General features: G+C 40.2%; 1 protein-coding gene across 4 annotated transcripts in view; it reads right to left on the bottom strand.

Annotated features, from left to right (window-relative positions):
• The window catches only part of XPO7 (exportin 7), a 95,550-nt gene that overhangs the window by 23,840 nt on the left and 45,646 nt on the right, over positions 1 to 26,064 (bottom strand). The window contains exons 1-11 of one of the 4 annotated variants that reach the window (XM_047762469.1): positions 17,616 to 17,651; positions 16,927 to 17,073; positions 13,955 to 14,048; positions 13,247 to 13,413; positions 11,352 to 11,444; positions 8,276 to 8,380; positions 5,973 to 6,138; positions 5,024 to 5,097; positions 2,829 to 2,948; positions 1,066 to 1,212; positions 199 to 371 (exon numbers count right to left, since the gene is read on the bottom strand). In XM_047762469.1, coding sequence (XP_047618425.1) covers positions 199 to 371; positions 1,066 to 1,212; positions 2,829 to 2,948; positions 5,024 to 5,097; positions 5,973 to 6,138; positions 8,276 to 8,380; positions 11,352 to 11,444; positions 13,247 to 13,413; positions 13,955 to 14,048; positions 16,927 to 17,073; positions 17,616 to 17,636 — 1,307 coding nt within the window. In that variant the 5' untranslated portion in view covers positions 17,637 to 17,651. Of the gene's footprint in view, positions 1 to 198; positions 372 to 1,065; positions 1,213 to 2,828; positions 2,949 to 5,023; positions 5,098 to 5,972; positions 6,139 to 8,275; positions 8,381 to 11,351; positions 11,445 to 13,246; positions 13,414 to 13,954; positions 14,049 to 16,926; positions 17,074 to 17,615; positions 17,652 to 26,064 lie in introns of those variants that run through there. The other 3 variants (XM_047762471.1, XM_047762470.1, XM_047762472.1) reach the window with 3 other exon arrangements.

Raw genomic sequence — 26,064 nt, 5'->3', positions numbered from 1 at the left:
AAACAGGATGTTAAACAGAAAGACTCTGACCTCATGCTCTCATCAGCTACCGCGCTGGCATGAAAAAAAGGCCATTACGGTATAAGCTCCAATAAGACTCCTATCTAGAACTCCTTTGCCAACCGGGTGTCTGACCTCTGGCAAGTCAGACTCTAGGTCACTGGTGGGGACAGACGGAGGCTGCCCCAGTTTCCTTACCTCAGTATGATGTGCACAGATTCCAAACGGGATGTGATGTAGGCTTTGGTGACCTCCGGAGTGTAAGTTTCCAGCATGTGGGGCTCTGTGGCTTTCACGTATGGCACAGAGGCTGCCAGCCGCTGCCACAAGCTCAGGAGATAGTGCACACTGTTTGGGGCAAATTCCCAGTGCTACAGAAAACCAAAAGAGCAGGAAAATAGTTCTCATTTTTGTATACAATACACTAGTCCCACACCACTTGACACAAAGGACAGAGACTTTAAAAAAAAAAAAAAGGATAAACTTTGTTCTGTACATGGCAACTACTCTAATGTGTTCACTGGTATTTCAGAGATTAGACACCCAATGAGTGTCTGAGCTGGATGCATAAGCAGCTTTCAAACATTAGTATGCATTTGAAACCTTGTGGAAAGCTCATTAGAAATAGAGACGCTGAGGCTTCACCTTGGACCAAGTGACCCAGAATTTATGGGGGTAGGACAAAGCTCCCCAGAAGATTCTACGTAAGCCATAAGCTTTGAGAACCTCTGCCTTACACACGACTAAGAAAAAGAGGACTCTGACTCTTCATTCTTCTGTCTAGTTCCCTGTTCCAATCTTGCCTTTTTCGGGGACTATGAGGGAATCCTCCCTGCCTTGAATCTAAATATTACTCTTAACAATTCCCTCACGTTCCTCTAAACACACTCCTTGAATTTTTGTAAGGCAAATGAGCAGGCTGCAATGGTAACCATTCTTGCAAAGTTACCCTATACTTATATTCACTTTTGCCAAGGGAAAAAAATTCTTAGTTAAATAAAACCAGTGAGCAAGAGAAAAGGGGCCAATGTTTAGGAAGAGAGAGACAAGCAACCAAAGACAAACCTGTAGGCTGGTCACTGTGAAGTTAGCTATCAATCGGATGACCTCAGGGTAGTTTTCCACCTTTACTAATTCTCCCAGTTGATAGTTACTCTTCAATCGGGCCAGTAGTCTGCAAAACTCATGGTAATTGTTTGGGTCTAATAAACTCTGGTGACAACACAGGGAGGAAAATAAAATTTAAAATGTGACTCGCTATACTTCTTCCTGAATGACATCTGGAATGGCGTGAGGAGAGGGGGATCTGCTTGAACTTCTGAGCTGCAGGACATCATTCAGAACCACACATTTGTACAAAAGTTGCTTTTAAAAGGAATGGTCATGTCTACTATCTCATCTGCCTATAATATCATCCTGGGAGATGGGATTATTAGCTGAAACTGGAAGAGTCTGAAACAAGTCCAGAAGGATCACACTACTTTGCCAGGGTTGTAAAGTTGATCAATGGCAGAAAAGGAGCACGATCTAAGGTGTGACTGGTCTGTGTGCTTCCCACTGATCAAATGAAAAGCAAAGAAATTTTCATTTTCACATCTGTCCAATTTACCATTGTAGTGGCAAAGTCACACAAGTATTTCACATATTTTATTAAATATAATAACTTTATTCTTATATTAGCATAGGTATTTTATTATATACTTCTATCAAACACTTCTGAACTGTTTGCATTACACCAGCACATTTGTTTCCTTACACATGTCCTCTTCTATCAGAGAAGGAGGGCAGATTTAGTTTTGGCCACCACTTAATCCCTGGCACATGGTAGGTGGCTCCACATAATTTGTTGACAGAACAAACAAATTTTCATAAAGAGGGACAGAACTGAGTATATTAAGTGAACTGCTTTTATGACATTTCCTAGTATGGAGAAGTGACACTTTAAAAAAGCAGGTAGTAACTAAATCTTTGGGCCTGAAAAAGACAAAAAGGGCAACTAAGTTATGGAATTAATATCTGATGAGAAATACCTCCCTTCCCACCTAAAATTAGCCTTATACACTTAGGTAAATAATGTATAGTCAAAAAATGAAAACAAAAACCAAACTTCAGATTCTTTTTTTTACTTTTGCTTTTTAGGGCTGCAACCTTGGCATATGTTCCCAGGCTAGGGGTCTTATCGGAGCTGTAGCCACTGGCCTACGCCACAGCCACAGTCACGCAGGATCCGAGGCTACACTACACTACAGCTACACCGATGGGGTCATATCAGAGCTGTAGCCACTGGCCTACGCCACAGCCACAGCCACAAAGATCTGAGGCAACCTACACTACAGCTCACGGCAACACCGGATCCTTAACCCACTGAATGAGGCCAGGGATCAAACCTTTGTCCTCTTGGATGCTAGTCAGATTCATTAACCGCTGCATCATGACGGGAACTCCAAACTTCACATTCTTAATTTATTTGGGAAAAATAACTAGCTCTGTCCTGATTTTCCTTCAAAGTGTTTCCTTCCCACAACTCCTATATTCCTGAAACTAGAGACACAGGCTCCTCTTTTGGGTAACCACTATCTAGAAATAAAGATTCACTTTAATCTTTTTGGTTTTTAATTTTAAATTATAGTTGATTCATAATGTTCCATCAATTTCTTCTGTATAAATCTTCTGAAAGATGGCATGATGACCTGTTTTCTAGGATTTCTGCTGAGTATGATCCCTAGATGGGTTTTCTTCTGAATCGTAACAGATAGGCATACATTAATCTCATTCTCTCTCTCAGACACACACACAGACACACACAAATAAATTCTCAAAAACCTCACCTGTGGATTTTCCAGTATTCGTTTAACACCATCGACAAGGTGAGAGAGAAACTTGGCCCTCTCTGCATTGTTGAACAAGGATCTTCTAACTGAGGCAATCTGTACTAAGCAGGATAATACCTAAAGCAGGGCACCACCCAGACACAAATGATTAGAAAGATGGTACAGCTCTTTTCATTACCCTTTCCCCTGCTACAAATATTCTTTACGTATGACACTAACTCTGTTCTTTCAATCCCTGCTACTGTTATTATGATGTAAAAAAGATTAAGGAGGGTTGTAACTTAGGGTATCTGAAACAGCTAAAAGAAAAATAAAAGAGCATTAGCTCCGGGTTGATGATAACAACTAGTCAACTGTGCCCTGAAGAAAACAGGCTTTATAATGAAGATACTTCCCCCCTTCCCCACTGTGCTAGATACTTATATCCTGCATCCCCCTTCAGATCTATTTTCTGCCCATCTTCACTCTGATGTTCCCTGGGAACCTAGCCTCTGTTGACTAACAGCCAAGATCCCTTGCCTTCTTGCCTCCTGTTGGCTCTGCCCACTGGAAAATACCAGCAGGAGACCAAGCGCAGGGGTACCCCCGGCAGAGCCATGGCTGGCAGCTCTATCTCGTTGGATAGCCCTCCCTAAAGCCATAGCTGTGCCTCCCTCTAGGGTGTCCCTGCCTTGCTCCCTGAGCTCCCCATGACTGCCAGCCCCAAGGGGTGTATGTCACCACCCCTTGTTGGAGTCCATTCATTTTGCCCACCCCTTTGCAAATCATCCTTTCATTAATACCCCTCTTGAGTGTGCTACCTTTTCCTGAGGTAAACTTTTTTTTTTGTCTTTTGTCTTTTTTGTTGTTGTTGTTGTTGTTGTTGCTATTTCTTGGGCCGCTCCCTCGGAATATGGAGGTTCCCAGGCCAGGGGTCGAATCGGAGCTGTAGCCACCGGCCTACGCCAGAGCCACAGCAACTCGGGATCCCAGCCGCGTCTGCAACCTACACCACAGCTCACGGCAACGCCGGATCCTTAACCCACTGAGCAAGGGCAGGGACCGAACCCGCAACCTCATGGTTCCTAGTCGGATTCGTTAACCACTGCGCCACGACGGGAACTCCTCCTGAGGTAAACTTAATGATGCAAACAACACGAATTCATTTTTCTGCTAAAGTGATGGTCTACATTAATTTGGAAAAGTACGACAATGATCAGGAAAGTAGTCTACTCCAGAAACACCATGCAGAGCATCCATTTATTTCACTGCATTTTCTTTATTTTTTAAATTAAAAAAATTTTTTGCTTTTAGGGCCCATAGGTGTGGCATATGGAAATTTCCAGGCTAGGGGTTGAATTGGAGCTGCAGCTGCCAGCCTACACCACAGCCACAGCATAATATGTTTTGTACAACAGTATTTTACACCAAAATCTGAAATACCAGATCAATGTCTTTTAGGACCTGAATGAATGTTGAGGTTTAAGGAGGTTAATTATTGCTTTAAGGAGAAATGCAGCATTCCTGAGAGCTTTCAAAAGCTCTTCCAGATAAAAAAGTATGCAAATTTGCCTTCCCAATGTAGCTTCCATTTATCACTTATGTAACATATGCCTGAGGAATTTTCAGAAATTTTCTTAGTTTTGACAGACTTCAACTAGATCATATAGGGTGAATTCCCCACACTGTAGCTTGTGGTAATCTGAGATAGAGAATAAAGTCAGATACAAGAGGAGACCAAAAGAGCTTGACATCTGCAGCAATTTGTCATTAGACAGGAACAATTTAAAAGGAACTAAGACTCACTGTGAGTACCTTTAGGCAACAAGCTTTACCTCAAAAAGCTAGATAACCTACCCTCGTATTTCTTTTTTTCTGGCGGGGGTGGGGGTTTTAAGGCCACACCCGCGGCATATGGAGGTTCTCAGGCCAGGGGTTGAATCAAAGCTGCAGCTGCTGGCCTATGCCACAGCCACAGCAAGTTACAATCTGAGATGCATCTGCGATCTTCACCACAGGTCACGGCAATGCCAGATCCCTAACCCACTGAGTGAGGCCAGGGACCCAACCAGCATCCTCATGAATACTGGTCGGATTCGTTTCCACTGCACCACAACAGAAACTCCTCCTCTATGACTTTGCACAACAAAATGAATGTAAGACTCATTCACCATTGCTACTGCCTAGAAATAGAAACTGTAGTCCTGACTTACCAGAGGTGAAAATGAAGGAGGGATGGAATGATACAGGTCAAAAAACAGCTGCAGAGTTGAAGAATCTAAGAAGGCTGGAAAGACAAAAGAGCACTTTACCGAGTCTGTCTGCACCATGCAACTGGCAGATCTCAGGGCAGTGCATTCATCAAGGAGCGTTATCTTCCTACTTTCTTATCTTTTTTTCTTTCTCTTTTTGCCATTTCTTGGGCCGCTCCCTTGGCATATGGAGGTTCCCAGGCTAGGGGTCTAACTGGAGCTGTAGCTGCCAGCCTACGCCAGAGCCATAGCAACAGCAACGTGGGATCTGACCAGCGTCTTCGACCTACACCACAGCTCACGGCAACGCCGGATGGTCAACCCACTGAGCAAGGGCAGGGATCCAACCGGCAACCTCATGGTTCCTAGTAGGATTCGTTAACCACTGCGCCATGACGGGAACTCCCCTACTTTCTTATCTTATAGAATGTTTATTTCCTTTGAAGTGATAAGCTAATATGGGCTTTTTACATTCCTTTTTTTAATTAGAAAAGCACTAGTTTTTAGCTCCAACAAACATTTGCATTCTTCTGATTCTCAAACAATTTAAGGCAATCAGGACTCTTTTCACAGTAAGAATTTTTATCCTTAGGAACACAAAAGCAAATACAAGTTTCTTTTATTTGATTTTGTTTTTTAAAGCTAGAAATTCCCTCAAATGAGTAAGATATCAGAGGTCTCTAGGTGATCAATGCAAGGTCAAACTCACATTTGTCAGAAGCCCAGAGTTCTACCCATAAGGAGATCTGTAAGATTCCTCCCAGTTTCTCCCTGACTTTGTAAAGACCCATAGCGACATCTAAGTTTTCTCTAAGGGCAACCAAGGGAATTGCTAGAGGTTCCTTGGACCGCCTGCAGATTCCAGGTAGAGTGGAGCAACGGTCTGCTTCAGATGGTGCCACCGCATTACCTGATCTCCAGCTGGTGGGAATCTGTACCGTGCACAGGTCATCCGAGGACTCGTCAGTAGAAGTGCCGATGAAATCAAAGTTTAGGCAGTTATGAGTGAGTTTAAGCAGTTGCATCAGCAAGCCATGCTGACTTTCATCATTCAAGTTCAGATTCTTTCCTGAAGCCTGTAAAAATGACCACATAATGAACGCCAACCACTCCTCTCTTCCAAGCTTGCTACTGGACTCACAGGAAAGCTGCTCAGCCAGAAAAGGAAGACGATATTTCAACATAGTCAAGAGATGATTCTCTCCTGAAAGACACTGCACTTCCACCATCTTAATGTCATGATGAAAATCCTAGCTCCTTTTTTACTATTAAAACATTTCTACTATAAAAACAGGAAGCTGGTATTTAAAGAAATGCCCCTTTGACACTTACTCTTCACACACTGTCGACACTGTGGCCATATATGGTTACTTCATTTGCATGGAGATCCTTTTTTAATTTTTTAAAGGCTGCACCAGTGGCACATGGAGGTTTCCAGGTTAGGGGCTGAATCAGAGCTACAGCTGCCAGCCTACACCACAGCCACAGCCACACTGTATTGGAGCTATATCTGAGACCTCCACCACAGCTCACAGCAAGGCTGGATCCTGACCCACTGAGCGAGGCCAGGGATAGAACCCACATCCCCACGGATACTGATCAGATTCATCTCCACTGCGCCACAGTGGGAATTCCTGGAGATCCTTGTTATTTCTAGACAGGGACAGGACTAAACTCTGGAGGGAGTTCTAGTACACCCTGCCCTATCTTCCTTCCTCTTTTTAACATTACCATTTTCAGCATCAACAAAAAATTTTCAAACTAAAATTAAAACAAAATCACCACGGAATTGTACTTATTCATCAGCAGTATCTCTGCCTATAGCTCAATGGTAGTCTAGAGCTACGGTGACTATCAAAGTCAAATTTATACCAGTGGTGACCTCAGTGACTGGCTGGTTAATTGTTTTTGATAGAATCACAGAATTCAATCCTGTTTTCTCAAAAGCTTTTTCCCTCTAGGGGGTACAACAGCTTTTGCGAGGCAGCTTGCCAAAACTGAGGACTTTTGGGGAATTCTGAAGGAAAACTACATAGCTGAGGGAAAAGATGGACAGCATTAACCAGGACAAAAGAAAAATCCAAACTTGCTTCTAATACTAAAATTGAGACATACTGGAAAATGAGAACAAGAACAAGAAAACAACAATTAAAAAACCCCAAATGAACAAAAAGCCAGAGGCTAATTCCATTTGCTTTTCTATAGGGACAAAGCATCCAAACATTCTTATAAATGTGTCAAACTCACTGGTTAACATGCCTTAGTTCAGGTCTATCCATAACTGAATCAAAATACCAACTTTCTATTTTAAAACAGGCAATTTCCTTATGCGATAGTGTCTCCTCCTTCAGGTTATGAAATCTAAACGGATGTTAAAAACTCAAAATCTACTTATCCTTACAGATGTTGCTTGTTTATTTGCTGCCTGTAGCTCAGCAGGGGACAGGGAAGCCGGCCTAGTTTTAGTACACTAACAAAGCAGTCTCAGCCTGCTTTCAGAGCGCCGAGAGTCCAAACACCGTAAAACTAAGATGCTTTTACTCCATATAGGAAGATTTTATGTGAATATAAAAAAAGTCAACAACAGCCGCGGAAGCGGCCCAAAGAAATAGCAGAAAGACAAAAAAAAAAAAAAAAGAGTTCCCTTCGTGGCGCAGTGGTTAACGAATCTGACTAGGAACCATGAGGTTGCGGGTTCAGTCCCGGCCCTTGCTCAGTGGGTTAACGATCTGGCGTTGCCGTGAGCTGTGGTGTAGGTTGCAGACGCGGCTCGGATCCCACGTTTTGCTGTGGCTCTGGCATAGGTCGGTGGCTACAGCTCTGATTTGACCCCTAGCCTGGGAACCTCCATATGCCGTGGGAGCGGCCCAAGAAATAGCAAAAAGAAAAAAAAAAAGTTTCAAGATGGAAAAAAAAAAAGTCAACAACAAAAATCTCAAACTTTGTTCCTTTAAGACAAGAGCATGAGATAAGTGTTCACTTACTGCTCTTTACGTAGGGGAACAGAAGTGAAATGGGGAAATCTCAATTCTTTCTCTTTGTCTGGCAAGTTTCTTCAACATCTTGGACATAGGTATTACTTGATGATGATGATTAAAGAGGTGGTGCATAACCTCTCATGGGGGTCAGTGAAGAGCTGACAGCTAACAGGTCCCCACTTATTCTCATCCTTTCACAAGGAACTTGGAGGGAGAACCCAACTTACAATCTCACCTGTTTTAGTAAATTGCAGGAAAGTGTGAAGATATCAAATAATGATGAATCTCGGAAAGAAGAGGCTATTTTTCTGTGCTTGGTTAAAGGATGGGTGGTGTCTGCCTGTGCAGAAAAAGAAACCAGTGCAAGTTTTAGAATTAATTGCAAAGAAAAATTTTTTTCATGTAGAATGCAAATAAACAAGATTTTCAATAAAACTAACACAAATACCAAAATACATTTTATTTTATTTATTTATTTATTTTAGTCTTTTTGTCTTTTAGGGCCTCACACATGGCATACAGAGGTTCCAGGCTAGGGGTCCAATCAGAGCTATAGTTGCCAGCCAATGGCAGAGCCACAGTAACTCAGGATCCGAGCCGCGTCTGCGACCTACACCACAGCTCACGGCAACACCAGATCCTTAACCCACCGAGCGAGGCCAGGGACCAAACCCGCTTCCTCACGATAGGAACTCTCCCAAAATAGATGTTAAAAATTTATATTATATAATAATATTTAGTGAGAGAATGCAAGTGATAATAAGTTGCAAACAGCTAGCCAGGATATCATGTTTTTTCAATATACAGAGGGAAGACAGAAGGAGGGGTACTTCCACCGGCAAGTTTTAATTTCCCCTGCACTTAGGAAGGTAAAATGGAATGAACTGTTGGAAAACATTGCTAATAATTACTATCATGCGGTACTGTGGCTTAGTCTCAAAGCCAGACAGTAGCAAGGCCGCAGTTTTGGAAAACAACCCAGTCAGAGCTGAAGTTACCTCCAATCTTCTACCAAAACAGTCATTAACTAAATGGCAACGGCCGGTAGCACTCTCTTCCTTCTCTAACCTATTTCGACATGTACTCCATGCCACAGAAGTGAGCACGTCAACTGAGTGGTGGTGACTGAAAGCTTAAATCTCTTCTACACACTGGTCAATTCAACCAGGAGGGAGTTCATTTGGCTTTTGGTGCAGTAACGAAAAACACAGCAAGGTTTCTGATAGACACTAAGTTATGGGACCCATCCCACCACCGCCCTGCTGATTTTATTTCCTAAGTTCAAATAGAAATTGGTAACAGAAACATGCTTGCTTTCTTTTTTTTTTTTTTTTTGCTTTTTAGGGCTGCATGTGGAGGTTCCCAGGCCAGGGGTCAAATTGGAGCTGTAGATGGCAGCCTACGCCAGAACCACAGCAATGCGGGATCCAAGCCGTGTCTGCAACCTACACCACAGCTCACAGCAACGCTGGATCCTTAACCCACTGATCGAGGCCAGGGATTGAACCTGCAACCTCATGGTTCCTAGTCGGATTTGTTTCTGCTGAGCCACGACGGGAACTCCAGAAACATGCTTTCTGATTTGAATCTGATAACCAAAAGGCCAACACAAAACAATGGAAAATTAAGTTATACAGAGGTTCAAAATATTCTGATTTTAGCTTCAGTGTCACTGTGTTATCATAAATATCTTAGATAATAAAGTAATACTAGATTATATACCAGATGCTATATATAATCCATTATGCTGATCATAATACAGAGACTAATTACATCTCAAATATGTCGGACACATTTCTACTATTCCTTAAGACAAATAAAATTTTGAAAAGATTTAAAAAAATACCAATATTGATGGATTCTGTAGAGCCAAGTTTCAAAGGGAGAGTATTAACTCCATAATTTCTGTAGTTAGTTAATTTGTGCTCTCCTACTACAAAGGTAATAGTGGTTAAATAATAAATTAGTTATTAAGTGCATAGGCTCTGGGATAAGACTGTGTGGGTTTGAATTCATATACTGTTGTCTGGTAACTGTGATATTGCAGGCAAATTATTTCACCTTTATCTGCCTCAGTTTCCTTGACTAGAAAATGGAATAACCACAGTTCCTACCTCACAGGACTATTGTGAGGCTAAAATTAGTTAATCTAAGTAAAATGCTTAGAATGGTGCCTGTCACACAAAAATATCTCAAAACTGTAGGCTATTATTATTCTGATAATTACCAACCACAATGGGGACTGCATGTGACAGAACAAAATATAAACTCCAGACTTTAAAAGGCTATAAGCTAATGCATTTAAGATAGTATCAAGTCATGGTTAAAATTTTTCAGAGTTAATAAAAATGTCTGCATAAATATGAGCCATAGCAACAGTGATGCCATGTAATTAATAGCTGACAACTGAAGGGCGAGGTGTTACAATTAGTGTTAATAGTGGCCTGTTTAATAATCATAACATTTTAGCTGGATACAAAAGTAAACGACTGAAAAATAATAGCCAGAGCAAAAGAAAGCCACTGGTGTTTCCTCTGTAGTAATCTGTGACATCAATTTTTTGTTTAAAAAATTATTTGGTATTTAGCAGAATATTATATGCATTCTGAAAAGATTATCAATAAAATCTTTAATAATGGCACATAGGAATTGACTTCTAAATGATTATAAAAACACATTAAATTACAATAAGAAAGAAGGGGTGGTTCCTGTTGTGGCTCAGCAGTTAATGAACCCGATTAGCATCCATGAGGACGCAGGTTCAATCCCTGGCCTTGCTCAGTGGGTTAAGGATCCGGCATTACCGTGGGTTGTGATGCAGGTCGCAGATGCGGCTCAGATCCCATGTTGCTGTGGCCGTGGCGTAGGCCGGTGGCTTCAGTTCCGATTCGACCCCTAGCCTGGGAACCTACATATGTCTTGGGTGCGGCCCTAAAATAGACAAAAAGAAAAAAAGAAAAAAAGGGGGAGAGAAGGGGCACACCAATGATGCTGGTTTCATGTCGCCTTACTCTCTTCCATCAACAAAGTTACCTGTTTCATTAAAGTTCCGACTTAGGACCACTGCTCTCATTGCTAACAATGAACATTAATACCACTGAGGAAAGCTGAGATGAGAGGATAAAATTCTGAAGACAGGAGTGGATCAGGACAAAAAGAGTGAGGTAGACTGAACTTACAGAGGAAAAATCAATGGACTATTTTGTTTCAAAAGTGCATTAATGACTTACCGCAGAAGCACACAACTGCCAAAAAATATCATCCCACACACAGCAGAAAACACCAATACTAAGAAAAAATATGGCACTTACTTCAATGAGGAAGGCTGTAGCACTTACTTGATTAATTTCATTGGTTAGCTGAGATAAAATTGTGACGCCAATGATGCAGTATTCAACACTATCCTGGTTCAAACAAAACAAAGCAAAACAAGACATAAGGCAAAAAGAGTTGGCCTGCGCAGCTTGATTTCAGCATTCAGAATGTAAGTCATACTTTTGAAATAACAGAGTCCTGTGTTGCTATTAAAACCGCCTAGGAATTCCCGTCGTGGCTCAGTGGTTAACGAATCTGACTAGGAATCATGAGGTTGCGGGTTCAGTCCCTGCCCTTGCTCAGTGGGTTAACGATCCGGCGTTGCCATGAGCTGTGGTGTAGGTTGCAGATGCGGCTCGGATCCTGCGTTGCTGTGGCTCTGGTGTAGGGTGGTGGCTACAGCTCTGATTAGACCCCTAGCCTGGGAACTTCCATATGCCACAGGAGCGGCCCTAGAAAAGGCAAAAAAAAAAAAGGCAAAACAAAACCAAAAAACAAACAAAAAAACCTGCCTAAGCGAGGTAGCAAGAAATCATAGTTTAAAATTGTTGCTTTGCAGGATATAAAACCTAACTGCCGTCAAAGAAGACTCCTAAAGCTGACTTCATCAAAATTGAGACCTTTTGTACTTTAAAAAATACCCACAAGTGAGAGTTCAAGGTTGCAGTTCAGTGGTAACAAAACTGACTAGCATCCATGAGGATTTGGGATTGATCCCTGGCCTCACTCAGTGGGTTAAGGATCTGGTGTTGCTGTGAGCTGAGGTATAGGTCACAGACGTAGCTCAGATCCCACCTTGCTGTGGCTGTGGTGTAGGCTGGTGGATACAGCTGATTTGACCCCTAGCCTGGGAACTTGCATATGCTGCAGGTAAGGCCCTAAAAAGACCAAATAAATAAATAAATAAAACCAAAACTCAAAACCCCCATAAGCATTATACCATACATATTGTAGAAAGAAAAACTGGCAAATCACACTTAAGATAAGGGACAAATGAACATGTAAGATAATTTACAGAGAGACTGTATACAAGAAAAAGGCAGAGAATCTGATAAATGTACCGAAGACATAAATAGAAAGTTCACACAAAAACAAGAAGTAAATTAGCATATGAAAATTTGTTCCATCTCATTCATAACTCAAATGCTAAGACACTAATTTTTTTAAACTATGAAATTGGAAAAATAAAAAAGCTGAGCTCCCAGGGTATAGGTACAGGGAAATGGACATTCTTTTAATTGTTGAGGGGAGGCACTTTTTTTTAGGGTAATTTGGAAATATCCTTGTAAACCAAAAATACACACATCCCCCTGAATGAATAATTCAAAGGCTAAGAGGAGTTCCCATTGTGGCTCAGTGGGTTAAGAACCTGACACAGTTGTCATGAGGATGCTATGAGGCCTCACTCAGTGGGTTTAGGGTCCAGTGTTGCCTTGACTGTGGCGTAGGCCTGCAGCTACAGCTCCAATTCAACACCTAGCCCAGGAACTTCCACACACTGCAGGTGCAGCCCTAAAAAGAAAAACAAAACAAAACAACCCCCCCCCGCCCCCGCAAAAAACCAAAAGCTAGGAATTTACCTCACAGACACATTTAACTCAAAGTAGGACAAGATGTATATACACAAACACAGACAAGGATATTCACTGTGGTATTTATCTAACAGTCAAAATATAGAAACTAACTACATTCCACCTATAAGAGTTAAACTGGAATAGTATGTAAGCATTAGAAAGAATGAAGTAGGGTTTGTGCTGACCTGTAAAGCCAAGACATGTTAAGAATTTGGTACATAAGAGAATAAAATGTACCAAATAATTCCACATATTAAAATGTAAGTAAACATATATTGCTTCACCTATTTTTATTCCATTAAGTGTATACATCATACCTGTAAAAACCTTGTGACATCTGTGATTGCATTTCTGAAGACATAGTCATCCTTCTGACAGTCAAACCAGCCCAGTTTTGTGATTCTGGCATATAACTGAATAAGGGCTTGTGTCACAAAAGTAGCCAACTTTGGCCGAGTGGCAAGGTAGTTGAGCACATAGTTCCCTATAAAACAGAAATAATCTACATCATGGAAGGTTCTGCCACAGAACGGTGTGCATCTCTAAAGGTGCGACATGTCCAAGAAGTGGTAAAGTTGAACTATTCACCTTACACTCCCTTAATTCTTCATACTACTGAGAAATGGGACTTTCAATTTAAGATTTGCAGGCTTTCCAACTCAGCATTTTATACTTGTCACAATGAAGAATCTGAAGTAAGGCAGCCTTGAATCTACCCCCAGATAGTTAAATAACATGGTCTGCAGAGAACTCAAAATCCTTAACAGTGTTCCTCTGAGTTATTAGTGACAGTAAAGACTGAAGGAAAGAAACCTTCTGACAACAAAAGGGATGACTCAGGCTTTACCTAGAAACAATTATACCTCTTTACAAGTCCCAAATCTGGATAGAAACTGGATTCTAGATATTTTGTATGCTTAGCAATTTCAGAACATTATCAAACAAGCAACCTAAGTTTAATGATTACTAGCACACCCCTAAACAAACTAATTTCTCTATGAGAGAAAAGACAACTCTCTACTTACGAATATCTATTCGTTGTTCCAATGGTAGAGGGTTATTTGTGCGCGATACAAGCTTTGTAAGGCATGTAGCTGCCAGTAACTGGGAGTAAGATGACTGTGAAAAGAGGGGGGGAAAGGGATTCAATTTCATTGAGTTACTCAGTCATTAAGTTTTGAACTTGGTGATATGTGCTCAGATTCAAGCAAAATTAATCGGTTTTGTTATATTTGATCCTCTGGATTTTAAAGGGTCTATCACACCAAAGAACAATGAACCCCATGTAGCATCTGTGCTCATTTAGCTGATTTCAATCATGAACAAGGGGCAGGTAAAGTGAATGCCTGATCAACCTGAATCTAACACAGGGATCTGTATCACTTTGAGGGGTAAGAAATTAGAGGGGATCTTTTCAGAAAGATATTAAGGTCTTTAGAAGAAAAAGCTTTCATTTAACCCAAGAAATCATCTCCCTCCAATAGCCTTGTTATAATGATGTTTCAAAAAGTTTCACCTCATCATATTCCTATAGTATGGCAATAGAAAGAGGGGGAAAAAAAAAGAAAGTATTAGAAGGAACCACAACATTATGCTGTGTAGTTAATCTCCAAATTGCATCTTCTCATCAGCACAATTATCAATCAGCTATAGCTTTGGGGAATATATGTGCTAGTTTTAAAGTAAATTCCTAACAGTTATTTATGAGAAAGAAAAATTATGCCCACAGCAATGGAATAGCATTATCATATTCTCAGTGTGAATTTAAAATTTAATGAATTTTCCTTATGGAAAATCAGAGTATTCTATCTGATAGAAGGAGCCATGTGCAAATTCCTCCATGTGGCTATACTATACAATATCATTTTGACTCTGAATCATCAAAATATTACTATTATTTTTTCTTTTTGCTGTACTCACGGCACATGAAGTTCCCAGGGTGAAAGATCAAACCCTCAAGTCACAGCAGTGATAACACCAGATCTTCAACCTGCTGTGCCTCAAGGGAACCCCATCATCAAAATAATTTAATCAGGAGTTACTGTTGTGGCTCAACAGTTAATGAACCTGACTAGTATCCATGAGGTCACAGGTTCGATCCCTGGCCTTGCTCAGTGGGTTAATGACCTGGTGTTGCTGTGAACTGTGGCGTAGGTCACAGACGCAGCTCAGATCCCGTTTGCTGTGGCTGTGGCTATGGCTGTGGCCAGTGACTTCAGCTCCGCTTGGACCCCTAGCCTGGGAACCTCCATATGCCTCAGGTGTGGCCTTAAAAAGACAAAATAATAACAACAATAGTGATAATTTAATCAAGGGCCAGACATAATTTTCCATGAAACTAAAATTCCTTAAGACACTAGGCTATCCATAGGCATTACCTAATGCCATCAGTTATAAAAATAACTTAAGCTTATAGAAAAAAAAAATCTATGAAAGTGACTTTGATATGATTTTTATTCAACACCCCTGAACACGGTGTTTAGAACACAGTGATTAGAGTGGGAGTATCAAATCACTAATAATGCCAAGAGGCTACTACAACTATAGAAATAGTGCATAAAACTACACACTATATATAACATGTAACTGGTTTCTGCACATAATTCCAATAAATCTGCTAAATCACTAAGAAGTCAACAGAGATTAAAAATGGAAGAATCCACTATAACTAACTGTTTTTAGTACTATGCCAACCCTGTTTTATTCCAGTCTGGTGACTGTCAACATGAGAAACTGGAGTTAACAGTGTCAGGGATGATGCCATGGGGTTCTAGCAGGAGTCAAATAGAAGCTAGCTGTGTATATCCCACAGTACAAATGTAAACTGATCAATCCTAGAATCAAGTGACTGAAAAGAAGATACAAAATATAGGAGATCCCATTGTGGCTCAGTGGGTTAAGAAACCTTCTGTGAGGAGGTGAATACAGTGTTGCCGTGAGCTGTGGTGTAGGTCGCCAGTGCAGCTCGGATTCAGTGTTCTGTGGCTGTGGCGGAGGATGGGAGCTGCAGCCCGATTTGACCCCTAGCCTAGGAACTTTCATATGTCACAGGTGCAGCCATCAAAAAGAAGAGGACGAAGAAAAAAAAAAACAAAAAACTACATGTGGAACAGAATGGATTATGATACAATCTCTAACTGTGACTCTGTAACCTTCAGACACTGGCAAAGAGTTAGCTCCCTCGGCTACTAAAGGATGTTGTTTAGCCAACTGTAATTTGTTCTACTTACTGCACAGATTCTCTAATACTACCATTACAAATTAAAAAATGAAGTCATCTGGAATTGCACGCTCTCAACAAATTCACTGCTTTCACCCTCTTCACACTTCCTTCCCGTCTCCAGTAAAGTGCTGCCGGTCTAAACGGGTTCTAACTCTCTCGATGCCCCTTAAGGACACACTGGCCGGATTCCTACCCTTCCTAAAACCTCCATTTTGCCCAAATATATTAACTTAATCAAATCGCTGCTCACTGAAAAGGATTACTTTGATCACTGCATGCCATTTTTACCCTGGAAGAGGTGCTAATTCCATTCTAAACTATAACTTCCTATAATTTTCATTGTCAAGATCATTCTTGCCCTTTACTTTTAAGACATTAAGAAGCAGCTGTGGTACAGGGGAGGACAAACTTAGAAGACGAAGTATCATATAAGGCAACACGGACTTCATGGATAAGAAAGGTCATTTATATATAGCCGTGTCTTCTTTGTAGTGGTACTTAAGTGTAAAAAACAGTAAAGGAGTTCCAGAAATTTGATTCAAGATGAAAAATCACAGGACAAAAATAAACACTCAAGGAGATTTTTCTGATGTGGCTGTAAAGCCTTTTCCCCCCAACCTGGTAGGTATGATGCACTTTAAAAGTGAAATTAAGAAGGCAGAGGTATGGAGGAAAACTGAGGAACAGAAGTTATGTCAATCCACCTCTAAACTTACAACCAAAACGTATTTTCCTGAACCTTACACCCTTGAGGATGTTTCAAATCTTACGTACACTTCCTCTTTCGAGGAGTAGCTGGCACTTGCTCAGGCAATCAGGGCTGTTGGTGAATTCAACCAAGGCTTTCTCTGCCTGGAGTCGAGTGGTTGTATCTGTAGTTTCATACAACTGTTTGCACAGATTCTCTAGTTGGGCCAGGCTCTGGAAAAGATCAGTCAAAAAAGAAATCAGTCTAGTCTACTATATATATATATATACAAAGTACTGTGCTTAAAATTACTGCATAAAGATAAATAATAATGAAAGAAGAGAGATTTGCTTCTTGACTTGGAGGAGAATCTGGGTGACCTTTACCTAATAATAACCATTTATAGCTCTCTTTATTTGATGCTTTAGAGATGCATCAAAATGATAACATGCCTGAAGTATCTATACTTTTTTCGGTCATCCCCTTAAAGATCAATCACAAATGATACACTTTTCTCTGCAAATACCCATCCTAAGATCTTCCAAAAGGCCTTCAAATAAAAATTCAGAATTTACTTGTTCTGCCATCAATCTCAAAATTATAAATACGAGAGTCATCGCCATAAAATTAAGCACATAAACACACAATATAAACATCACACAGACCTTTATAGGTTTAAATATTCTCCCTTTGCTAGTAGTTACCAGCTTACAATTATGTGTTTGCACAAAGATGGCCAATTTCTATGAGAAAGCTTCAAAACGCAAGTACGCACCTTCCTCCCCGGATCCCTCATGTCTAAAGTTCAGCAGACTCTCTTCTGCTATACTTTAAACTCTTGGTTTGGTTCTAAATTTAAAAGGCAAGGTCAAAATAAATTCAACCCTAGCATGTGCTCAGACAGAGATAAGAGATGGGGAACGCCTCCAAACAAACCCTTCTCACCAAATCTTGAACCAGTTCCAGGGAGGCAGGAAGGGGATGGGCGTGTGCTTCAGTCAAAACCCCAAAGGGATGCAAATCTACTTCCACTTAATGGGGTGGCATTTAAAAGCAGAGGAAAGGAATGAGTAACTGTGGCCTTTCACTGACTGGAGAGGAGGGCAAACATCTGTTAGTTTTTAAAGGAGCAGTTTGGATTTCTAAGAAGAAATTCTGAACCTATTTCCTACAGTAGCAAGCAAGATCTGGTTTAAATAGTTTGAGGGATCCTATTACTAGAAACAACAGTCTGGACAAGAACAAAAAATAATAATTAGACAAACCAACCTATATAGCCTAAAATATATTATACAGCCAGTCTGCCCAAGGCTTTTCATTATCACTTTATTTCATTATGCTGTGACTTTATAAATCACAGCTTTTCCACTAAGCAGGAAAGCCCTTAGGCCAGGATACATTATTTTACTCAATTTGATTAATAAATTTCGAACACTAACCTAAAGGCAACAAGAAAGACAAATACTGACACTCTAAGATCAGTCCCACTTCAGAGAGCCCACCAAAGAACAAACCAACCCACCTCCGCTCCAAAACAAAACCAAAAAACCATCCTTCAAAATATCTTGGGACTCTGATTAGGCTCATGTTCAATCTGTTCCCCTCTGACTTCCAGGGGTCCTACTTAACACCTTCTTCAATTCAAAAGCATGGAGAAAACTGTACTTGCAAAGCCCGCTCTCAAGGAATGAAAGTTCTAGAAGCAAGATTTGATTTTTTTCATATAGCTTATAAACACAAGGAATAGAGGATAAGGCTAATTAATTACATATAGTCCGTAAAATACGTATGAAAGTCGGTGTCGTGCCTGACGGCACTGGCCTTAACACCCTACTGACAATGAATCAGTTTAATTATAAATCCCCACATTCCCAAGCAAGGGATTAAATCTTCACAAGGTTTTGTTTCAACCCAGCAGGCTGTTTACCCCCCTCCTATGAAATGATTAACTTAAAAGGGAACAAATTAAAAAAAAAAAAAAAAAAAAGGTAACACAGAGAGAGCAATAGAAAGACACCCTAACTAAAACTGAAAGACGGCTGTAAAATCTGGTCTATCAGGCAGCAGCAGCAGCAGCCTCATAACCTCCACAGTTAGCGTGCTATGAGCTTTCCAATACCTTTGACAATCCTTAAATAGGCTGCTTAAGGTATAATGACTCTCCTTAAAGTCTGATCAATCAGTTCCCGGCAGTTCCCCCAGTGCAACTCTTGTTTACGTCTATTACAGCAAGTTGGGATGACAATGGCTAACCATCTGTCACTGTGAGTTCCTTACCGCTCAAAACCTACATGCAGGTTACAGCGGCCTTTTGGCTGTTTGTTTTGATTTGCTTTAATTTAGCAGACATCATACCTCGGGGTAAGTCTGGTAATGAGTTCTCAGGAAACGAGATGGTTTAAAAAACAAAAAAGTAATCTGATCATAGTTTGAAGAACTATAGCTCTATTTCTTGGTTTCCAGAAGAACAAAATGGAAACAATTTCATTTTCCCAATTAGCAGAAACATCTACAAAGCACAGGGTTAATAGTCATTTTATTTGGGTTGCCCATACTACCCATGGAAGGAGAGGGGAATGAGACACTTACTCTCTTGGATCCTAATGTTTTGAAAGCAAACCTAATAGATTATTTTGTTGTGAGCCACACGGGAAGTCCTCTAATAGATTATTTTGAATCACCTTTTTGGGAGAACCCAGAATAAAACGAGCTATCCTACAATTAACTGATTAGCTATTAAAACTAGTTATTTCCCATTTAGCAGCAAACACAGCGCCCCATTCCCCCCACCTTGGCATATTCCCTTCTCCTACTCAACTGGTTCTTATTAAGGACATCTATTACACTATGCCAGTCCAGTCACAGAAAAGCCTCCAGAGAAGAATGACTATTTTCTATTCCTGAGACTGCCAAACCCATAATCCACAGAGAAACTTCCATCTGGTCTCATTGGAACATAAAAGGATGTTTGGGTGAAATACTGCACAAAACTGGAAGGCAATCTTCTACTAGCAAAGCTGCTTTAGCCCGAGATATTCAAGACAGTCAAACTTCCAAACCTAAACCATACCATTATCACCAACAACAGTTACAATAAAGGTATTTTTAAAAAATGTATTTCCTTTAATATTTAGCAACAAGGTTATTTTATACAGTCTTTTAAACCTGGATAGAGAAAAATGTAGCTCAATTATTCTCATTTTAGTATAAAGTGCAACCAGTTGAGACTACAGATCTCAGAATTTAATGATTTATCTGAAGAGCTACCTGTAGGTTACAGGAAAATGAAGATTCTGTTTGTGCATTAGATGCTGTACTAATCCACAAAGCAGAATACCTTGGAATTTATTTCAACTTGTAATATATTGCTTTTTTAAAAAGCCTAACTGTATATACTTTTTAATTAGCCTCTGCTTAAAAACAAAAAACAAAAAAACCCTCTTGGAGATTTCCAATCAGAAACCAGGATACCCGCTCTTAGGAAGGATTTGATGACATCCCCAGTAATGCTGAGCAGTGAGCTAGAAAACAAGCATAACTCTTAGATGACTGGTCAGATCTGTAGGTTCTCTACAAAGCACATCCTTGGTCTGAGTCAGCTGCCCAAACCACCTGAATGACTAGAAGCATCACCCTACTGCAAAGTGCGAAGTACAGGCTCAATCCAGAGAAGTTCTCATGAAGACTATATAGTTAGAATGACCACATTTGGTAGCTCAGTTTTCATGATTCGAATGCCTGAAATATAAAAAGCCACTTTCAACCTGTTCATAAGCTCCATTAATTTAGATCTTCCTTACTTGGAATTTTTCTACCTATTAGGAAAACACTGTGCTGGGTAAATTAAAAGATGCAGACTGAACCTGCCTCAAAATGAATGATTTTAAAGGTATAAAAGTAAGGCTAAAAAAATTAATACTAACTACATTTTTTTTTTTTCTTGTTGCCATTTCTTGGGCCACTCCTGTGGCATATGGAGGTTCCCAGGCTAGGGGTCCAATCGGAGCTGTAGCCACTGGCCTACACCAGAGCCACAGCAACTCGGGATCCGAGCCACGTCTGCAACCTACACCACAGCTCATGGCAACGCCGGATCGTTAACCCACTGAGCAAGGGCAGGGACCGAACCCGCAACCTCATGGTTCCTAGTCGGATTCGTTAACCACTGTGCCACGACGGGAACTCCCTAACTACATTTTAATTTTTACGTATTCAATAAGGCATTCTATTGTCAATAATGAGTATACAGTTATCATACATATTTTTAACATCTAAAAATTCAAGAATTACTGTTGTGTAAAAAAGCAAGTGCCAAAACAGTACAGAAGAGTGTATGGTGATATACATTAGCAAATTCATAGAAGAAAATCTGGATGAAGACATACCAACAATTATCTCTGGAAGGTGAGACTATGGGAGACTTTTAATTTCCGTTACTTATTTCCACAGCTTCTGAATTTTTGACCACAACCAGATACTACTTGTAAACAGGGGAAAGAACTCCAACAACTGTACAGATAAACTTTTTTTTTGGTCTCTTTTTTTAGGGCTGTACGGGAGGCATGTGCAAGTTCCAGTCTAGGGGTTGAATCGGAACTATAGCTGCCGGCCTACACCACAGCCACGCAGGATCTGAGCCACGCGTTCTACCTACACCACAGCTTACGGCAACGCCAGATTCTTAACCCACTGAGTGAGGTCAGGGATCGAACCTGCGTCCTCATGGATACTAGTCCTGTTTGTTACCAATGAGCCATGATGGGAACTCTGATAAAAGAAAAATTTAAGCTACCTTCTTTTTCTAAATTAATTCCTCTAAATAGGAACATGTTACTAATTAATAGCTGATCCCGTTTCCAATCAGAATTCATAAAGCAAATTCACAAAACCAAAAAGGCAAAAAGCTACTCCCAAGACTGTTTTAAAGTTTTAAAAAGTGTATCTGTTTGGGAGTTCCTGTTGTTGCGCAGTGGAAACAAATTAGACTAGGATCCATGAGGATGCGGGTTCGGATCTTTGGCCTTGCTCAGTGGGTTAAAGATCTAGTGTTGCTGTGAGCTGTAGTATAGGTCACAGACACAGCTTGTATCTGGTGTTGCTGTGGCTGTGGTGTAGGCCAGCAGCTACAGCTCAGACTGGACCCCCTAGCCTGGGAAGCTCCATATGCTGTGGGTGCAAAAAACAAACAAACAAACAAACAAAGAAAAAAAAAAGGCAAAAAAAGCAAAACAAAAACAAAACCAAACAACAAAAAAAGCACGTCTGTTTATTACTACTTCTATTTTGTTGTTTCTTACCAATAATAGATGTTTACAGTTTAAATGGCCTGAAAAGAACATTCTACGCTAGGTTTCCTCTTGTTTATAAAAACTAGAAGGCAATCTTGTGGATCAAAGCCATTTTGGTTTTATATACGTATCAGCAGATCTGTTATTAAATGTGCTGGAGTTTATTGGGGGCAGGAGGGAGAAAGTAGCTAGTTCTTTGAATGAAAATGTTTTTATATGCAAACTGTCTATTCTTAAAAATTTCAAAGTTTAAAAGCCAGTGCAAAAGAATTAAATCTGTACTTTACAAAAGAAAATCCAAAGGACTAATGGCAAGTGAGAGGTCCCCAATCTCAGTGCCATCAGGAAACATAAATCCAAACCACAACGAGATACCCATTGGAATGACTAAAATGACAAAGCGAAGGTCCAACACTGGTTAGGATGCTGAAACTGACAAATGTTGCTAGCAGAGTCTGAACTGGTGCAAACTTATTTTAAAACTGGCAGGATCGATTAAAGCTAAACATATGAATATACCTTACAACCCAGCTATTCCATACCCAACAGAGATACATGCTAATAAGTTCACCAAAACACTTGCACAAGAATGTTCATGGCAGCACTAAATGTAATAGTTCCCTAATGTGAAAGCCAAATGTTCGTAACAGTAGTATGGATACATATTTCATTCCTTAACCTGGGTGCTGATTACAAAGGCACACTCATCTGAGAAAACCCATTGAGTTGTACATTTATAACTTGCGTATTCTTCTGTATGTACGTAATACTTCAATAAGAAGCTTTAACAAAAGATGGATTGAGTCAATTCCCTTGTGACACAGTGGGTTAAAGATCCGGAGTTGACACTGCTGTGGCACAGGTTCGATTCCTGGACCGGGAACTTCCACATGCTGCGGGCTGAGGCAAAAAAAAAAGGGGGGGGGGAGAAAAGACAAAAAGAATGAATCACACAGTTCTCCCGAAATTCTTCAGTTATTTACACTCTTCTATTACTTTCAGATACTAATGGAAAAGAAGTTCATCAATAACTAACAAGCACACATTAGATTTAGAATGCTTTAGTTTTACTTCAATTCCTGCTTTTAGAACGGAAACTCCATTATTTGCTCAGGAAATAAATAAGATTTTTGGATGCATGTGGAGACATTCTATTTCTGAGAGTACTGAGAAGGTGAGTAAAGCCTTTTGGTTGCAGATGCTGTGTAATGTCCACTGCCATGAAACAAGATAAAATACATATTTCCAGTAGGTGATAATGCAGCGCCAGAGCCTTGCATACATTAGATAAGGGCAGCAAGTCCGCTAACATATGAGTCTGCAAAATTCTACACTGAACTTCAAAGTATGAATCAATCCTAACTTGTAATAAACACGTATGATGTTTGCACACAGCCAGAACACATAAACAAATTATTTTATGAGGTAAACAGCCAGACTCACTGTGCCCGGCTTATTGACTTATACATTTAACTCAAGAGTTTTCATTTAACTTGTTGCTACAAAGTGGTTTTGGTTCCTTCTCATAGTCACTGACAGTGCAGAGGAATGAAAGCTGCAGTGTAAGCAGAATCCTCCTGAGTACGGGTTTCAAAGTGGTAGCCTCAAACTGGATCACAGACATTTTTGGTTTTTATCTTACAGTGTAGCTTTCAAGTTGGACACAGTTGCCATGATAATATCTGGTTTTCTAGCCTTCCATGAAAAATTGGAAGATATAATTACACTAGACCGGCACTTTCAAGTGTCACTAATCAAAGGACAGTAGTGTCTCGTGGGGGCAGGATATCTAGTTCACTATAGTTCCTAAGAGCCTGGCCCCTGCAGGACAACTGAGTTTTCTCCACCTGCTTTAATGTCATTTTGTCTCATATCAGTGGTTTACTCCCAGATATCAGAGTTAAAAAGTACTAAACATATAGCATAACAATAGACTCTGACCTGACTTTGGGTGCTAATTCTGCCAAATTTGATTAAAACAATCTTTTGAGTACAAGCGGCTACACAAAACTTAGAAAAAGGAATCAGGAGTTCCCGTCATGGCTCAGTGGTTAACGAATCTGACTAGGAACCATGAGGTTGTGGGTTTGATCCCTGGCCTCACTCAGTGGGTTAAGGATCTGGCATTGCTGTGAGCTGAGGTGTAGGTCGCAGACTCGGCTCGGATCACATATTGCTGTGGCTGTGGCGTCAGCCAGTGGCTACAGCTCCGATTAAACCCCCAGCCTGGGAACCTCCATATGCCGCAGGTGTGGCCCTAGAAAAGACCAAAAAAAGAAAAAGAAAAAGAAAAAGGAGTCAGATTGAGAGTTAAGCAATTTGGATATTGGTCTTGGTAACAGTGTAATTTTGGGCCAGTTTTATTTCCTGTAGCTTCAGTTTTCTCACGTGTAAAATAAGTGGATTTTATTATATTATTTAACAAAGATACTCCTAGTTCTAAAGTTTGATGCTTTTAATTATAAGTAAATTAGATTTAAAAATAAGCAAATATTAACATTAAAAAGATCACTAAAATAAAAGGGCAAATTTTTTAAAAGAGAGAATTATAGACACACACAAAAACCCAGGTTAACTTTTCCAACTCACAAGTATCTGGTGATCCAGCAGCAGGAACACGAGTCTTTTGGAGCTGGAGGTTCAGTGTGATGTAGTAAAGACATCAGATGTCAAGCAAATCCCCACTCCCCTACTTACTAGCTGCAAGAGTGTGAATAAGTTACTCAAATCTTTCAAACTAGTTTTCATCTCTTTTAAGTTGAAATGTCTATTTCAAAAGATGGTAAAAGTCAATGAGGTAACTATGCAAATGGTTAATTACTGAGTTCATCACTTGCTATTAATGGAGTACATTGGCTATAAAAAAACTGGAGAACAACAGCTTTTTTAAACATATGCATAAATGCACAGAAAATGTGCAGTTTTTCTTACAGTGGTTTATAAATGCCTGTTCCTGCAGGGCTAGGGGGCAGGATATACAATTGAGCCTCATTGTTCCTGGCTCCCCTATTTGCAAATTTACTTACTTGTTAAAATTTATTTGTAACTCCAAAATAAAAACTTGCAGCGATTTTGCAGTCATTTCTAGACATGCACAGAATGGTGAACATTTTGAGTGGCCTGACACACAGGTTCCTAGTTGAGGTTGAACAAGGTAAGGATGCCATGTGCTCTTGCTTCAGCTCTCACACTGTAAACAAGTATCATTTCTGTAGTTTATTGAATGCCATGTTTTTAGCAGTTATGTGCTTTTTGTTGCTGATTTTACTATTTAAAATGGCCCCATAGCATAATGCTGAAGTGCTGTCTAATGTTCCTAAGCTTAAGAAGGCTGTGTGAAAAAAACATGCGTTAGATAAAGCTTCACTCAGGTGTGTTAAGAACATGCCTTTAAACAGAAATACAAATAAAACAAGGTTACAGGTTGGCTGATTGGTGAAAATGTGACCAGAGGTTGGCAGGAACCTAATCCTATTTATCCTATAGAAGAACTGGCTCAGTGTTCTCGCTAATTCCGTGTTCTCAGAGACTTTAAAGAACAATCTACCATAAAGAATGAGGATCAGTTGTATTTCTACCCATTTCCAGTACTGGGTGGGTATTCAGCACATATTTCCCTGTAGCAACAGAACTATATCGCCATTCTTGAAAGGATTTCTTCAAAGAGGGGTGTTTATTAACTCACGTAACTGTAACACTCAAATTCTTGCACAGTGGACTCAAATGTCTGTTTAAATGGCCATTTGTACTAATTATTTATGTACTGTGACTTCAGTAAATGAACTAATATACATACTGTCCAGAAAGAACAAGCGCATGCCTCAGTGTCTGACACACAATAGGAGTTTTATAAAAATGTCTTGCATAAGTGGATGTCTAATTCTTTTTTTTTTTCTTGGTCTTTTTTTGCTATTTCTTGGGCCGCTCCTGCGGCAT

Source organism: Phacochoerus africanus, chromosome 15 (assembly GCF_016906955.1).
Source record: "Phacochoerus africanus isolate WHEZ1 chromosome 15, ROS_Pafr_v1, whole genome shotgun sequence".
Classification (NCBI taxonomy): Eukaryota; Metazoa; Chordata; class Mammalia; order Artiodactyla; family Suidae; genus Phacochoerus; species Phacochoerus africanus.
Note: the sequence above shows the minus strand (reverse complement) of the source record. Positions and strands in the feature narration are given on the sequence as shown.